The sequence below is a fragment of the Chaetura pelagica genome, unplaced genomic scaffold (assembly GCF_000747805.2).
Source record: "Chaetura pelagica isolate M959 unplaced genomic scaffold, ChaPel_1.0 scaffold829, whole genome shotgun sequence".
In the NCBI taxonomy this organism is placed as follows: domain Eukaryota; kingdom Metazoa; phylum Chordata; class Aves; order Apodiformes; family Apodidae; genus Chaetura; species Chaetura pelagica.
This window is the reverse complement of record NW_009954535.1, coordinates 140,521-157,563: the sequence shown is the minus strand read 5'-3', so window position 1 is coordinate 157,563 and position 17,043 is coordinate 140,521. Positions and strand designations below refer to the sequence as shown.

Sequence of the window (17,043 nt, the reverse complement as noted above, 5' to 3'; positions counted from 1 at the left end):
GAAGCAATAGGACAAAACCAACAAGTCAAACCACATCCTCAGCGAGTTCTCTTTCAGGGGAAGATGTAGGTTCAGGCAGTTCATCTCAGTCTGAAGTAAGAGAAACATATCGTAGGGAGCCCGGAACTGGGATTCAAGCAATTGAAAAAAACTATTTATTACATTGCTATTTATCATACTGTAAAGAGAAGTAAAAAATCTTCAATGTTGTGTTTTCAATGATAACTTACGGAAATTTAATTTTTCAAAAGCTTGGAAAATACCATGGTTTTCTTAATTATAGAGCAGGACCTGGCATTTTCCTCCAGAATTTTGTGTTCGTAAAAAACATTTCATAAAATCATAGGATGGTTTGAGTTAGAATGGACCTTAAAGATCATCCAGTTCCAATCCCCCTGCATGGGCAGGGACACCTCCCACCAGCCCAGGTTGCTCCAAGCCCCATCCAACCTGCCCTTGAACACTTCAAGAGAGGGGGCAGCCACAGCTTCCCTGGGCAACCTGGGCCAGGGTCTCACCACCCTCACACTTAAGAATTTCCTCCTAATGTCTCACCTAAATCTCCCCTCTTCAGTTTTGATCCATTCCCTCTTGTCCTCTCACTACAAGCCCTTGTAAACAGCCCCTCCCCAGCTTTTCTGTAGCCCCTTCAGGCACTGGAGCTTCTCATCCACCATCACCCCTAAGTCCTCCTCTGGACTGTAACTATCAAAAAAAAGTTGTTTGATTTATCAAACAACTTCAGACTGTATAGTCTAGAAAAAGCGAGGATGGCAACACCCAGTGAACTGACAACATTCTGAGGGACGAGGCAGTAGGGATGCAGTTACATTAACTAGTGTTAGTTCAACAGCTGCAGGTTTAGATCAGTTCCAACCACACAGTAACTTCAAATCAACACCAGCAGCTTAAGTCAAGTGGGAAGCTGAAAATCCTGAATAGATTCTTTACTATGACTAGACATAGACAGTATATGTACAAAGTCTATGAAATACTTCCAATGCTACCAATGATTTATTTGACAAAATGAGATGCAAACTGTCTGAAAAGTTAGGATCAGAAACCCACACACACTCCACATGTTGCTTATAATGTTAATTTGTTTGTAGGAATAGCCTAATTATTTGTATAAATGATGTGATTTTACTGGTTAGTTTATTAAGACATATTTATATGGAAAACTTGGAAAGAATTGCTAAGAATCATTTGGGTTTTGTTGTGTTGTTGTTGGTTTTTTAATACTCCTGATATTACTATCAAATACAAATCAATATGAAAAGAAACTGAGTAAGGTTTGAGTTAAAAAACTTTGTTCAGGACTTGAAATTGTCAGAAATTGGGAACACTTTAATGAATTAATTCACTCCAATGTAGATGTGGGAGCTATTTAAGAACTATGGATACAGACCCAAACTCAGTCAAGCTGCACACATTTCTGGAAATTTGTAAATATGTTTTCTTATAACATACTGAAGTTAAAAAACATCCAGTTATTAACTTTCTATTTTAGATGCTGTAAAATATGTTATATATTTCTGAATTTCTACTATTTACTTAAACCAACCTTTCAAACCAAAGGCATAGTTTAAATATATTTGGCTGTCTTGTGCACATTTCTCTCAGTTTACATATGAAGGAACAGAACAAACTTCCCAGAATTTTCCACTGTCATAATTAACCACAAGGTCTACAGTGCTTTCAATGAATACAAAAATGTAAGCAAAAACTGTATATCATTAACATTCTGGGTTTTCTGCAGTTGCTTCCATATTGCATTTATTATGCAATTTATGGTTGATTTAAAAACATGGCTGGATTTGCTGTGGATATCAAATTCTCTTGCCCCTAGGCAACAGCAATTAGAGAGAGGATTGGCTACCCTGATGAGATTGTGACTGATGACAAGAAGCTGAACAGTGAGTACCAAGAGGTGAGTGTCCACAGCAGGCAGTGGAATTAGAACAGGGTTTGGAGAGATCCAAGTGTGGTTTTGCCCTCCCAGCCAAGGCACACTGTTTGTACCTGCACAGTCACTCAGTGTTGTGCTGGGCTGCACAGGTGGACACTGGGATGTACTGTACCCGTTTGGTGCAGCTGATCCAGTGCTGATGTGAGAAATACATGATGGTATCTTAGGGGGATGTACACATTCCAGAGGGATTATGCTATAATGGAACATGGAGCAATGCTGGTCAGTATTTACACATCTGCCACAGGCTGCTGTAACACTAAAGCAGATGCAAGTACACCCAACTCTGTGACTGTGCCTATGGATCCATGGATTGGAATTAGTCCCTGAAGGGTGGCCTTGGACTACACTTAGAATTTAAACTGCATCTGAGCTCTTTCACTGCAAAACGTGACCACAATATTCTTCTAGCTTGTAGGCTCATTTGTAACTCAAAAATGTGTTTAGCACACAGGTATGTTCAGGTAGTATATATCTTAGAAGTCAAAGTATTAGGAATGCAGACATATAACCAAAGCTTTTTAAACCATAACTTGTGCCTTATTCATGTGTTTTTTCTAAGGTGGAACTGCAGTTTACCAGGCTGGTAGCTGCTGGTTTCAGGTGGGAAACTCCTAGAGGTTAGGGTCAAAACCAACAACTGCTGAACTCCACTCAAAAAATGTATATAAAGAGGGGAAAAAAGTTTTCTGAAAAAAAATTATACAGCCACCAACACAAATCCAGCTACAGTCAACTCTGTGTCGTGGCAGAGCAGCGCAAACCAAGGTCTAATTGTACATCAAAAAATACTCTTCAAAATGTGTTGCTTACCTCATCAAAGAACCAGGGAATGGTTTGGGTTGGAGAGACCTTAAAGATCATCTGGTTCCAACTCCCCACCATCACGCTTAAGACTAGATTTTCCAGATTCATGTGTCTTTTATTGCAAATCAGCAACACCACCACTAAGCATGTTTCCCTCTTTCTTTTTAGTTGAACTTCAAAGAAGAAGAATACTTTGAGAACATTATTCAAAACTTAGTATTTACCCAGAAGAAGAGGCTAAAAAAGCTTAGAGAAAAGGTGGACAAAGAGGAGTAAGTATTTAAAAATACTGTGTATAGTTTTTCATCCAGTTTCCATAGGAGGAGGTACTTGGAGGGCAATCAGTGATGACTTCATGATGTTTGTTGTGCACTTTTTCCTCCACGAAGAGGCAGGTAAGAGGGCATTGCTTGCTTCTCAAAGACTGGGCCTACATTAGCAAGTAGGGTAAAGAAACTGGGACATAGTGTAGCAGGTTAGGTATTCTGTAGTACTAATTCTAGTCTCGTCTTTTAGCTCCCAGAGTAGATTAAGTGGACTCCTGGAGAGGAGCTTTTTAATTAAGTTCATCTGAAAGATTAATTTCATCCCTGAGAATTTTGTTTCTCTTGCTCAGAGACTGCTGAGCCAAAGAAAACACAATTAAATGAGGATGAGCAGGAATCTACTTCAGAAATGTACTCAGACATGCCTCTGCCATAAGAGGTCATGCTGATCTTGGGATGTACCTTCATTCCTCAAGAAACTGTTTTAAGGAAAAAATTTTAGTAGACTCTAATATGATACTCAGATGTTTGAGATGTTGTGTTTGAGACAGCTGGAGAGATGACTATGAGAAGTGATGCAGTCTTCTGCATCACTTCTAAGTCTTAAAAGTGTTCTGTTTTCCCCAGATGTGTAGATACCATTATAACCTCAGGTTCTGGACATTAGTTTCTGTATCTCTGAAATGTTGCCTGTACAATGCTGCAATAAAACCTAAGTATCTTTGTTAATGAGTTTGGATAACGAAGGGAAAAGGCTACTAAAATGATGAAGGGATTGGAGTGTCTGATGCACAATGAGAAGCTAAGCAAACTGGGGCACTGGACTTGACAATCTCCAGAAGTACCTTCCAACTCCATTATCCTGTGATTCTGTTCTTCAGTTTCTAATCATTAGCTTTGCCATTAAGAACTGAAATGCTAACATTTATTCTTCCGTTGTTACTAGGTGGATAAGTGGAGCTGCTGTTGTCAATGCTTTTTATTCAGCAAGTAGAAATCAGATAGGTAAGGTTTACCAACTTATTAACTCAATACAGATTAATGGCCAAATTACTCATAGATATGTATGTATTACTCATAGATATGTATGTATATCAAGAAGCTAAACAATGTTAATATTATGGGAGTTGCAGAAGGGCCTCAGTGCAGCAAAATCAGAGGTTTCATTATTTTGAACTGCTTTTGTGCAGAGCAAGGAGGGGGCTGGGGAGTCAGGTCTGAAAACACTAGCAGTAGGGAGTGCCTACAAGTTTAAGAGCCAAGTAGATTTGGCGGCCCCAGACTTTTTTTTTAAGGGATGAATAGTGAGTACAGCACCACTTTAACCTGAAGGAAGCACTGGCTGAAAGGAAGTTGTGGAGCTTCATGCCCTAGAGTACACGTGGCTTTCATCCCTCCTGGCCCCTTCACAAGCCCTTTGTACGAGCTCACTCAGTGTGCCTTTGGGAAGGATGCTGTCCTGCTGGGTACTGAACACCTCACTCCCTGCCTTTCCTGCCCAGCACCCCATGACATGCCACGTGGTGGGCCAGCATCACAGAGCCCCATCCATGCTCTATGAAGCACTCTGCTTTTCAGAAGGGTAATTACAGAGAGAGAGACCAATCCAAAACAAATATAATCTCATCAAAGCAACAAATGTTCTGCCTTTGATGATGAAAATATGCTGAAATATTAGTGCAAAGCCCAGCTTATTCTCAGTTCCTATTTCCTCATTTCCAGCACTTTCCCCAATGCAGCTGTAAGATCCAGTGCTCAGAAGACAGAATCCAGCAATCAGCTGCACATAAGCTGTGCCACACACACTTGTCCCATGCTGCTTGGGACCAGAAACTTGTGGGGTCACTGCTCCTGGAGCACGTGGTCACTGTTCCAGGGCTGCTTCCAGTCCCAAGCAGACAGGAGCCCTACATGGTGCTGTCACCACTTTCTCCATGTAAAAATAATAATGACAATTGGAACAAAACATTTGGGGCTTAATGAAACCAGCACTTCCCCAAAGACAAAGTTTACTCAGGAAAGCTCTCACCAGCTGTGTTACCTTTAGCACTTCAAGATCAAATTATGAACCACAGCATGTAAGACCTTCATATTAGTATTTCTTTAAGTAGGCCCATTTAAATTGCAGGTCTTAACTGATAGCTACCTTAAATGCAAAATCCTAACACACATTCTTCTACATATGGCTTTAAGAAAAGTTTTAAGGAATTTTGAGGCATCCTTAATGGCTGTTATTAAGATGTCTGCCAGATGACTTCAAGTTCACTGCCCAACATGTCACTTAATTCTGCTTATTTTGTGTTGGAAAAATTAAAATGAACCAGATATTTATTTTTTAAAATTCTTCATTTATAAAAAGATCACAATTGCAACACCATTTCTTTTTACTAATTTGTTTCTTAAAAGCATAGAAAAATGAGCACAGAAATGGGTGAAAAGAACCACTTTGTTGCAGTTCTTTCATTTGGCCTATTTTTGTGGATTTTAGTAGGAGTTACTGCTATTTTCAGGGGAAGAATAAATTTCCCTCTCTCAGATTGATTTGTGGTGAGGGCAATATTCAAATAATTTATTCTTCTAGGGGAACACCCTCCCACTTGTCACGATGTGAGGTTTATTTAATAATGATACAGGAGCCAGAGGATGCTAAGTGCTGTAAATTGGAAAAGTAAAATGCTTTTCTGCAAAACAAAATAGTAACAAAGTAAAAGCTGATCATGATTTTGCAAGTGTCTGAAGAGCTATTTTCCTCTCACTCAGACTTGAGAGGGTAGAGGAGAGATCCTGCTGATCTGTTCTACTATCCTACAGCCATTCCCATGTCTCAGTTCACTTCTTGTCGCTGGTAAATCCGAGGGCACAGCATGACTTTGGTTGAAGCCCATAAACATGGTCCGTTCACACTGTGCACACAGGATAATGAGGCAAGGCCTTAACTTTGTTGTGTGTTTTTTTGCAGTCTTCCCTGCTGGCATTTTGCAGCCCCCTTTCTTCAGTGCATCTCAGCCCAAATCTCTGAATTATGGTGGCATAGGCATGGTCATTGGTCATGAAATCACACACGGTTTTGATGACAATGGTAAGGCACTGATTTTCTAGTTACAAAACTTACAGTTCACAGAATATTTTATGTGCTTTAGTGCTTAATCATTCCAGGGTGCAGATAAAATGAAGTTTCCATGTATAAGACCAAATCTGGATTTCTGAGGTTTTACAGTATTGTTTCCCATGATGACTCCCAAAAGTGCAATCCAAAGAATCCCACAGACACTTCTGAAGCTGCTGGGCCACAGCACCAGCCCAGGTTGTGGCCTGCAGCACATAAGGGCTTTTACTGGAGCTGCTGGTCACTTGTGGCCCAAAGGCTACATCAAAACCCACAATAATCTACACACACTTGTGAGCAGGGTGTGTCACTAGGCTGGCACAGGGGTGAGCCCAAGAGTCTGCCATTAGACCTGCTGCCCAGACAACTCATGCATAGACCTGCACTGTGACCAATCCAGCATTGAGTCACAGGTCAGAACCATTCCAAGCTTCCTAAGAGAGCCTTAATCCCATCTTCTGATTCAGTCTGAATTGGTTTGTTTTTCTTTTGCACTGAAATTCAGCCCTCTTAACAAAGAAAAAAAAAAAGTAAAATAATAAAGCATCCTCTGTACGACTGCCTCGTTACAGAGACATTTTTGTAGGAGTGACTGCACTCACTTGCTGCCTTCCTTACTGCATCAAAAACCTCTTCCTCTGTACATGCTTCTGGTGACATGTTATTGCAGGCAGAAATTTTAATGAGAACGGAGACCTCATAGACTGGTGGACTGAAGAATCAGCACGGAATTTTAAGGAGCTATCCCAGTGTATGGTGTACCAGTATGGAAACTTCTCCTGGGACCTGGCAGGTGGACAGCACGTATGTCACGTTGATTTGCTACTACCCAGGGTGTTTTTAATAAGGAATCAGAAAGTCTTTTGTCCTAAACATGCAAACCCCTGTGCAAGTGAATACTGTCGTGGCTTGTGGCCAACACTGTCAGCCCTAAATCAAAAAGAAAAAAAAGTTGAAGAGGTTCTTAAAATTCAAGATAGTGGTAAGAACTCCACACCTACCCGGACTGTTCTGAAAGAGGCAGGATTTCTGTTCTGAATGAGTGGCAGTCCCAGATGCCTTTGCCCTAGAAGCCTTTTTGGGACCACAAAGGCTCGTCTTCTAATTCCACAAAGGAACAGGAAAAGAAAATGTGGACATTTGAACCTCATTTCCCTGAAGTGGGGAATCAGGCATTCAGTTTAGTGTCCATGTCTGGAAGTCCAAATTTCACAAGAACAGCTTCAGGATCAGGTCTGTTCTCTGTCCCAACAAGATCAATATTGAAGTAACTCACCCAAACAAGTGATGATGATATTGTAATTACTGACACTGAGCAGGAGCCCTGTCCTGTTCTACCAAGCTGCAGAACTGCCCGTGGAAGGAGAGAGCCCCATGCAGGTAACACAGCACCTGGGGTGCCCTGCCCTATCTCCTGTGCACAACCCAGCCTTCATCATCTAGATACAGCTGAACCACCTCCACAGCTCACCCACCCTGCTGTGTAGGGGTTTTACTGTCCCAGACTTGGGGCAGAGGTTTAAAAAATATTTTTTTAAAAATAAAATTACACATTCTCCATTACCAAAGCTTCAGCATCTTTAGCAATACTTCACTGACTTACAAAGGTATAGCAGCTAAACAGGTATCTCTGTCTCTTGCTACCAAAGAACTACCAAACTTGCCTAACAGACAGGAAAATACTTTCTAGCAGATTTGCTGATGTCTGTTATCTGGTAATTTCAACTATTCGGAGTTTGGATTTTAACTTGTCTTATAGACTACATGGACAGGTTCTGCCCATTCCTCTGATTGGAACTGCAGTAAGAAGCTGAGAGTTCAAGACATGGAGAGAACAGGAAGAATAAATTAGCAGTGACTAAACTTCAGCAAATCTGGGTAAAAGAGATATGGGAACCTAGAAAGTTGCCTCTAGGGGTAGAAAGGGAAAACAGCAGTATCCATATGGATTTTGAGACAAGGGAGGCAAAGGCTTTGCAGAGATGTTAACATAATCTTCTGCTAGAATTTCAGGTTTTAAGGGAATTCTTGCCTTTAAAGGATGAAAAATGCAGAGTTTGGCATTACAGGTCCTGGATAAGCTTTATTTTACAAAACTATACTTTCCTATTTTACAGCTGAGTGGAATCAACACACTAGGAGAAAACATTGCTGATAATGGGGGTATCAGACAAGCATATAAGGTAAGAAGTATCTGTTCTTCTGTTTTAGCTGAAATGATCAGAAATTAAGACAATTGATTTCAGAGCCTTTGAAGAAGCAGCATTATTCTTGTGTTAGGGACAGGACCACCTACTGCATCACCCAGGCAGGGTTTGAAACCACCAACCAGCTGTTGTAGATCTTTAGTTCTAGTAATTATTTCAGGATACATATTATCTGTTCCTAGTGTATTCTTTTTCAGCTGATTTCTTTCTGTTTTGTTTTTTTTTCCTTTTGTGAATAACAAGTTTATAGAATGAAAACATTTAATGAATCACACTTGGACCATCACCTTGCTAAGCTGGTGATCCTAGGCAGCTGTCTGCCTCTGGCTACCTGTCTGTCTTCACCAGCTTTTTTATGCCAGGAAGGAGGGACAGAATGACTTTCTTCTAAGCTTTACCCACCAACAGTCTCTGCCTGCATGGAACACTATTAACTCTTAAAAAAAACTTCAAAATTTCATCTTGTACAAGTGACTTGGGTCCCAAAGATGTCAGAGACATCCTTCTGCTAAGCATTCCATGGCAGTGTGTAAGCGTTTTGGCTTTCCTGTCATTCTCTTCCAGAAATAGATATTTAACTCCTTAGATTGGCCAACTTAGAAACTGAAACTGAAAGCAGCAGAGGTCTTCTCTTTGTGAATGTTAGTTGAGAGGTGAGGAGCAAGTCAGCTTCTCTGTGACCTTTTCTCGTTACCTCCAAATCTGATGGTTGCAGGCCTTAATAACATGAGTTACTAACATAATAACATGATTTTCCCTAAAACCTTGTTCCAAGAAAAAAGATTCAACACTTGACAACTGGACTGCTGTCATTCCTCAACAAAGTGCCTGCTTAGATGTGTGGGACAACTCACACTTCTCAACGTTACCATCACAGCTTCTGCAACAAACCCATCACCAACACTTACAGAACTAGAAAGACGTATTTTGAGGGCAAGTATCATTACTAGTGAGAATTTAAAGAATTCTTTGGAAGCCTAAAAGAAGCATCAGTGTGGCATATTAAGTTAGTCTGATCCTCAAACTGGAATGTTTGTGCATTTAACAAAACAAGGCAGTACAAACCCAGGAAGGGGGATACTTTTTCTGAAAGGAATGGAGTAGCCAGAGAAAAATCAGGAGGTCAGAAGTATAACCCCCAAAAATTAGATATCCATCATTATTATGACATGATAGAAATAACAAAAAAATCCAGAAGGCATCCTGAGAGGTCACCTAGTCCACCCTCCTCCTAGCAGGTAAAATCCACCATTTCTGTATCATCCAAATGTACTGTAAGAGGAGCCTCACTGCCTCCCTGCTGCAGCTGGGGTCCCACCATGCCTTCCCTTCCAACAGAGGAACCAGAGCAATCTCTGCATTTCTTCTCTATGGCCTTTTATGTATTTGAAGACTGCTACATACTTAAGGCCCAGACTTCTCTTCTTTAGACTAAACAAACCTAGTTCTTTCAATCTTTCCTCATAGGTCATGTTTGCTAGACCTCTGCTCATTCTTGCTGCTTTCTTCTGGACTCTCTCCAGTTGGTCTACATCTTTCTTGAAGTGCAGTGCCCAGAACTGGACAGAGTGCTTCAGCTGAGACCTTGCCAGTGCCAAGGAGAGTAGAAGGATGACTTCATGTATCTTACATAAAAGGCTCCTGTTTATACACCCCAGTGTGACACTTGCCTGTTCTGCAGTACTGTGGCACTGTTGGCTCTTGCTCAGTTTGTTATCCACTAAAACTTCCAGACTTGTTAACTACTCACTCCTCAACATGCACTTGTGCAGTTGATTGACTTTCATTATGCAGTAGCTTGGCACTGACCTTAGTCAATACATTTCTCCAATTTGCCAGCATCTTTCTCTCAATAATGACATGCTAACAAATTGCTTGACACATGGTCTTCATAAGAAAGATGAAAGCAGCTGTTCTAACTATGAAAAGGTTTTTAAGTCTTTTGCATTATTATTTTTTTTAAAGAACAGAAACACAACCAAAAAAATCTACTTTTCATAATGTAACCTCAGGTAATTGATAAAATTATTTCTTCTCCCTGCGGAATCACTTTGGGGCTAGTAGAATTGGATCCTCAAACTCTGCATTGACAAAGGGAAAGTTTATCTTACAATCAGTGTGTTATTTTAGACCCTTAACCCTGTAGCTGGCAATACTAAATGCATCTGCGTGATAAACACTGGAGAGGAAAATAAACTGTAAACAAGACAGCAAATATGTGTGTTCCATAGAATCAGAGAGAAGAGGGATTTTTTGCCACAGCTGAAGTTTTTTATCCCATATCTCTCAAGTCTAATGAGGAGGAGAAGAGGGAAAGATGAATAAACAGAAGAATGAATCCTCTGATCATATCTTGTCTTGGGGATCATTTGTACCTCCTTGAGCAGAGGCAGGCTGGCTGCCCAGCCCAGCCACTTAGCCAGGGATCCTGGCACAGGGAATCCTCAAATCCTGTGAGACACCTCAGGGACACTTGTTTAGGGACTGAGCCCTAGGAAGCAGCACAGCAGCATGTCTTTCCTCATGGCTGTTCCCCTCATGCTGAGGGTCACAGGCAGTTGCTGGCCCACAGAGGCTGCACAGACAGAGCTCTGCAGGTGAACATCCAGCCTGGTCTGCAGGCTGGTGAGCACAGGGTGTGCTGCTGCCTCCCTGCTCTCCCCTCTACTGGTGGCAGAGAATCCCACTGTCACTTCCATTACAGAACAAATTCTAGTGTTCTAACACAGAACAACCTTGCTTCATGTAGTCATTAATTAACCCTGTGAAAGAGTTTTCTAGGTAAATAGGTAACAATCCAGTGGAATGAAATCCATTAATTATTGTAAAGCTTGCCAAAGAGTAGTGCTGACTCTGTAGCTACTGCATTTCACAAAACAACTTTCCTCCTTTGCTTTCTTATTTTTTCCCCTGTAAGAAGATGCATAGTTATGCAAAAATCTTATTTGGCTGTGCCCATCTTTCTGAAATGGTTCCATTAGCTTTGGCTTCTTTTCACTACAATAAATTGCCTCTTTAAGCCTGTTTCTCCTACCATTTATTCCAATATAATTTGGCAGCTTCCCTTAACCTGTTGTAAAACAGTAATGTAAGGCCCATTCCATGAGAAAATGAATGTGATTCAGCCAGGCCACTGGTATCACAGAACTCAGAAATGGCCCTGTCATTAAAGGTGGCTTCTGGTGAGATGGATGGCCAAAGCAGTCCATGATTAATTAAATCAAAGAACCATGTTCCTCCTTTTATAATTTTATTTTGGCTGTCTGGGCTTGCAGTTGAAACTATTTCTATTCACCTCATTCTACAGGCCTATGAAAACTTTGTGAAAAAGCATGGAAAAGAAAAACTGCTTCCTGGTCTGGAAATGAACCATAAGCAGCTGTTTTTTCTGAACTTCGCACAGGTATTTTATGCCTTCTTCACTGAAGGCTCTGAAAATCACTTGAAGTTACAGTTTAGCAGTAAGTCAGAAGGAGTGGGCTGGCTGTCACAGCTTTGCTAAGAGCTGGCAGTTGCTACGCTGAGCAGTGTTCACTACAAAGGAGTGAAAATAAAGTCTTGTTAGGCATTTTTTATCTTCCCCAACTAAATTAATTCAGCCCTGAGTAAGTCTGGTACACAGCTTCTTGTGCCCAAGTGCCCTTGTCTGAGGACAACAGTATAATTATTTTTTTTTTTAAACAAAATATACTTTTTTTTTCTCTGTGTTCTAATGTGAAATGTATACTCCTGACATTAAATATTTCATAGTAAACACCAAAAGATCTCCTCGTGGACAATGTTATGACTAACCAATGCTTTTTTGTTCCCTGTCTAGGTGTGGTGTGGAACATACAGGCCAGAATATGCTGTGAACTCCATCAAAACTGACGTGCACAGCCCAGGCAAATTCAGGTCAGCATGTGTAAAAACCTCCAAGGCAATGCTGGGTGCAACACAGCTTTTAGCTATCAAATTTTAAGAGAGGGCAGTACAAGAGACAGTGCAGATGCATTTTACTAATCCAAGCATAGAGAAGAAGTCATGTCCTTTCAGACAGCAATACTGACATGAGAGAGAAACTACACTGTCATATGCCTTTGCTGTTTCACTGAGGAACTCCTTCACCATCTAGACCTAGAAAGACATTCCAGGTGTTCAGCAAATTTGTATTTTCTGCCTTATGTACTCAGTCAACTGCCCCAGAACAGGTGGGCTTGAATTCCGAAGAGACATGCAGGAAACTTGGCTGTTCAGGGTGGAAGCCTTTGGGCCAGATTGGCATTTCCTTTTTTTAACTTAAGTCAGAGCAACCTATTTATCAGTAGTATAACAATGTTTTTTGCTCTGATAAATCTGCTTGGTCAAATGCCATGAGATCAAGAAGTAATGCAGACATCTCAACATCTGTGAGCATTGAGAGGCTGTGGCATCTGCAGGACTCACATACACAATAGCTGATTTCTCTCCTGATAACAATTCAGAACATTAATTCCAGTATCTTTCTTTCAAGGGCATTTCACCAAATAATTATGTTGTTTATCCCACGTCCTCAAATATTTAGTGAAAGCTGTGACTGTTCCTTCAGTTGCTACTTGACTGGCATTTCACTGTGGGTGGTTTTTGTGCTATCTGCAGATCTCTCCAGAGGCAATTGATGCATCAGTTCCTACAATCAGCCCAATTTGGTCCCAATGCTAATGAGGCTCGGCAGCAGTTCCTCAGGACTCTGCCTCCTCTTTGCATACCTCATTTGTATGAGTCACGAGCCCTTTGAAGTTCACTAGTTCAACATCTTTGTGTAATTGTATTTGTGTGTATCTTGGCTATATTGCTTCATGTATTGTGCTGGTTTTAGATCTGTATAAAAGGCTGCAAATTCTATAAGGGATTACACAAGTATTAACGAAAAACCATGCTAACGTTTTTAGAATGTCAAGTAATTTTCAGGATGAGGTCCCTCTAAGAGCTCTAAAACAGAAAGCATTTCAGTACATGAGACACCCACAGAATTAGAGCCTAGGGATACACTATTAAAATGTCACAATGGCTCCTAATATGCCTTTTATTTTTTTTAATTTGGGGCAGTGGGGTGGGTTTTTTGCTGGTTGGTTGTTTTAACACCTGCTACACTGGCTGCAGGCTGCTTCTCATTACAGGTAGCACAGGCAGCTCTTCATAAAAACTGTTAATTGCATAGTATAATTGTTGTTTATGGGCTGGTAACTCTTGAATACCAGACAAGTAGAATCTTGTGTCCACTAGAAAAATAAGTTCACAGAAAAAGACCTTAGGTCAGGTAATTGTCAAAGGCTGGTGAGAGAGACTCTGTGTTAACATGGGAAATTAAAATATAACTAGTACAGTAAGAGATGCAGGTCAAGCCTTTGCTTATGTACCCAACCCTTGTAGTTCTCAGGATACTACTAAATGAAGCAGTGTTCTTATCCCACTGCTGGTTTCTCTCTTTGTTAGTAACAACTGTAAGCAGAGTTTATTACACCCAAAACACTTTTTGCTCTGTTTTGGTAAAAGCCCATTTTGGCAGTTCTGGTCCTTAAGAGCAATGCAGCACTCATAGGTCATGTCAGTGCCCCACTTCTTTTGTAATCTTTTTTTCTGGGCTGTCTACTGTGCTGCTGCTGGCTCTGGAGGCCAGATAAGAAATAGTGTTGCTTTTTATCTCATAAGGATGGTAAAATGGCTGCAGGTGTGAGCTCTGAACTTCACCTCAGCTTCTGTGGACACTTTCTGGTTCTCTTGAATTTAATGTTTAAGTTTATTGACAGAATAATAAAAAATTACCCAAAGAAACAGTTCTTCAACTAATTCCTGGTCCACAATCAGTGGGCACCAGTATCCATAACTGACATTTTAAGCTGAGGTGGTTTCCTGCTCAGGTATGTGCATGTGGTATTCCATTCCTGAAGGTAAAGGCAGCTGCTCTCAAATATACTCACACATGTTCACAATTACACACAAAAGCTGCTTCAGCTGTAATGTCCCCATATTCACTTGAAAACTGTTCTTGGTACAAGTCTTTTTTCCAGGAAACTCATTCACTGGAACCTTGTTGGAGAATGCCCAGACAAGCAGTATGGTCTGTTAAAACTTTTCAGTGTAAAAATGTAAATGATACACTGGAAAGTTCCACCACAGTCCTCTCTACCACAGGGTCTTGTCTCTTTACCAAGAAACCTGTCAGCAGAACTGAGCTGAAAAATTCCTGAGTGAAAACAAATGACAAGCGATAAACCTGCTCCTAGTGAAATAAATGGAAATTTGTGAGAGCCAGGGAGGAGGAAGGGCCAGGCTGATATTTCAGAGGGATTGCAATAGGAACTACACAAATTGAAAAGAGAAAATAGAGTAACAACCTGAGTGAAATGGAAGAAACAGTCAGAGTTCAGAAACACGGGTGTTTCCTGCAGTGTTTTGAGGTGACACCAAAAAAGAATTAACAAAATGTGAGTTGTCTTGTTTGTTTTAAACAAAGGTAAGCAACAATGACAAGATTATGTTGTTTTGTTTTAAAGGGTCATAGGATCACTGCAAAACTCCCCAGAGTTTTCTGAAGCCTTTTCATGCACCAACACAAACTTCATGGATCCTGCTAAAAAGTGCCGAGTTTGGTGACGGACTGGAAGCCTTGCATCTCCAGAAGCTTTCCAGAACAAGAGAAATTGTGAACTCCTTTGAGGAGGGGAGGAGGGAAGAAAACTGAGAGGAATATGCTAGAATAGTCACTGTAATTCTTAGTAAACAGGCAAAACAAAACAAAAAAATCACACATTAAAACATCAAATGAAGGACTCCTGCCAATGAGCTGCTACAGCTGATCAGCTGCTTTTCCTGTCATGGAACCCTGTAGAACTGAAATCCCTTGGGAGTGTACAGGAATATTTCACTTGTGGTTAATCCTGTTCCCCACTTGCCAGTGGCTTTTTGGAATATTTTTAACATTTGAAAATATAACACATTATCTCCCACTGGTCAGTGAATGCATCTTTCTAATCAAGTGGAGGAAGGAAATAATAATTAACACAGTTTTAGACATGATAACACCATAATGAGACAACAGTTTATATCCTCAGTGTCAGACTCTGTTCCCTCTGTTCTTATGATAAATCTGTTCTACCAAATGTTTTCATTTTTACTTGAAACCATTTATACAAGAGGAGTCCAAAGACCTGCTGTAATTAAGTAACTTCTCACTAATTACTCCAGTGTGTATTACCTGAAGTCACTACTTAAAACAGTTTATTTACTGCTTTCCAGCCAAACTGAAATTGTAGGTAATTTATTAATTTTTGAACATGTAATCTGTAAGATTGTGATCAAAGACCCTCTCACAGTTTTCTAAGCTTTTCTTGCTGTCTCTAAAGTCAGTCTTTTTTTAAAGTTTCTAGTAATGTATAAATCATAGTTTTTATATTTAAATCTGAGCTACACTTTTGACTTGAAGTATTGTAATATATTTTATCAGGGGCTGCAGAGAAGTGGGAAATTTGAATAAAGCAGGGGTCAGGCACAAGGAAAGCCTACAAAATAAAGCTTTTCCAACATCTAAGTGTTCAAGCTGACCTTCTCAGTGTCCAGGGTCTGATCCTGCACAGAACTTGTACAGAGTCTGATTGATGCCAGCCCTCACATCAGTAAAGCTGCACAACTGACTGCAAGAATGGAGCTTTAAATAAGAAGGTAAAAGGCTTTAAATCTGCAGTGATATGTATCAAACATCCTCATGCAGATTGCAAAGGAACTTACTGCTTTGTGTATCAAAGCAATTTCCAAAAATTAGTACCATTAGATACAGATGACTGCTATAATAGGTATATTTAAAAACCTATGTATCTTTTAGCTCTCTGAGTTTGTCATCTGATAAAAACATTTTGATAATAAACTGAAACTATGAGCCAAATGCAATGTGTGTTCTTTCTAGGAAATATAAAAGTACAAACCCAACATTCTCTGCAAATACATTTCCCTACTCGCCCTGAGCCGCACACCAAGACGTGTAACAACTAACCAAAGGAAACCTAGAAGAGCATATTTATTGTTGGAGATTGTGGTTTGCAACAGCAGGCATGAAGGCATGAAGGTTTTTTTACTTCAGAGCAACCTATAAACACAAGAACAGCTGCCTCTTGATTCACACTAGTTCCTGAGGGAGCAGGGAAGGTGAATTCATGTGTTCTACCAGGATATGGTAATTTCTTTCACTGTCACAGGAAGAAGTAAAGGTAGCCTTGTGGCAAGTACCCAGCACTGCTCTGGCCAGAGCAGCAACAGACTCTGTAAGAAAGCAAAACCTGGGCAGATCTGACAGCTGGCTTTACACTTGTCATCAGACCTTGCTTTTATACTCCTGAATTAGGAGACTCTCTTCCCAAAACCCCCATTTCATTACTGCTTCTCCCTCCCATCTATTTTATTATAGACAATCCAGCTGTAACAAGGAGCTAGGAGTTTGGAAAGCAGCATGTGAAATATAAACCAAACACAATGCTCATGATAAGAGGAAAGGCAACGTTTCACAAGTCATTGCTGCCTGCACAAAAAGCCAAATAGATCCTCCTTTCATGACATGACATAATGAAGTCAAGTGCATGGCCATCTAGAAAACAACCTACAAACACTGTGATTGCATCTGAGTGAGAAAGGTTTCAAGAAGGACCTGGTCAATGTAGGAACCAAAATAGTCAAAAT

General features: G+C 40.4%; 1 protein-coding gene across 2 annotated transcripts in view; it reads left to right on the top strand.

Moving 5' to 3' along the window:
• Window positions 1–15,106, top strand: part of MME (membrane metallo-endopeptidase) — a 35,083-nt gene extending 19,977 nt beyond the window's left edge. For both annotated transcript variants that reach the window (XM_010004711.1, XM_010004710.1), the window contains exons 14-22: window positions 1,850–1,930; window positions 2,945–3,048; window positions 3,989–4,047; window positions 6,002–6,121; window positions 6,819–6,952; window positions 8,266–8,331; window positions 11,663–11,758; window positions 12,173–12,249; window positions 14,871–15,106. In XM_010004711.1, the coding sequence (XP_010003013.1) occupies window positions 1,850–1,930; window positions 2,945–3,048; window positions 3,989–4,047; window positions 6,002–6,121; window positions 6,819–6,952; window positions 8,266–8,331; window positions 11,663–11,758; window positions 12,173–12,249; window positions 14,871–14,970 (837 nt within the window). In that variant the 3' untranslated portion in view covers window positions 14,971–15,106. The remainder of the gene's footprint in view (window positions 1–1,849; window positions 1,931–2,944; window positions 3,049–3,988; window positions 4,048–6,001; window positions 6,122–6,818; window positions 6,953–8,265; window positions 8,332–11,662; window positions 11,759–12,172; window positions 12,250–14,870) is intronic.
• The last annotated feature ends 1,937 nt before the right edge of the window (window positions 15,107–17,043 follow it).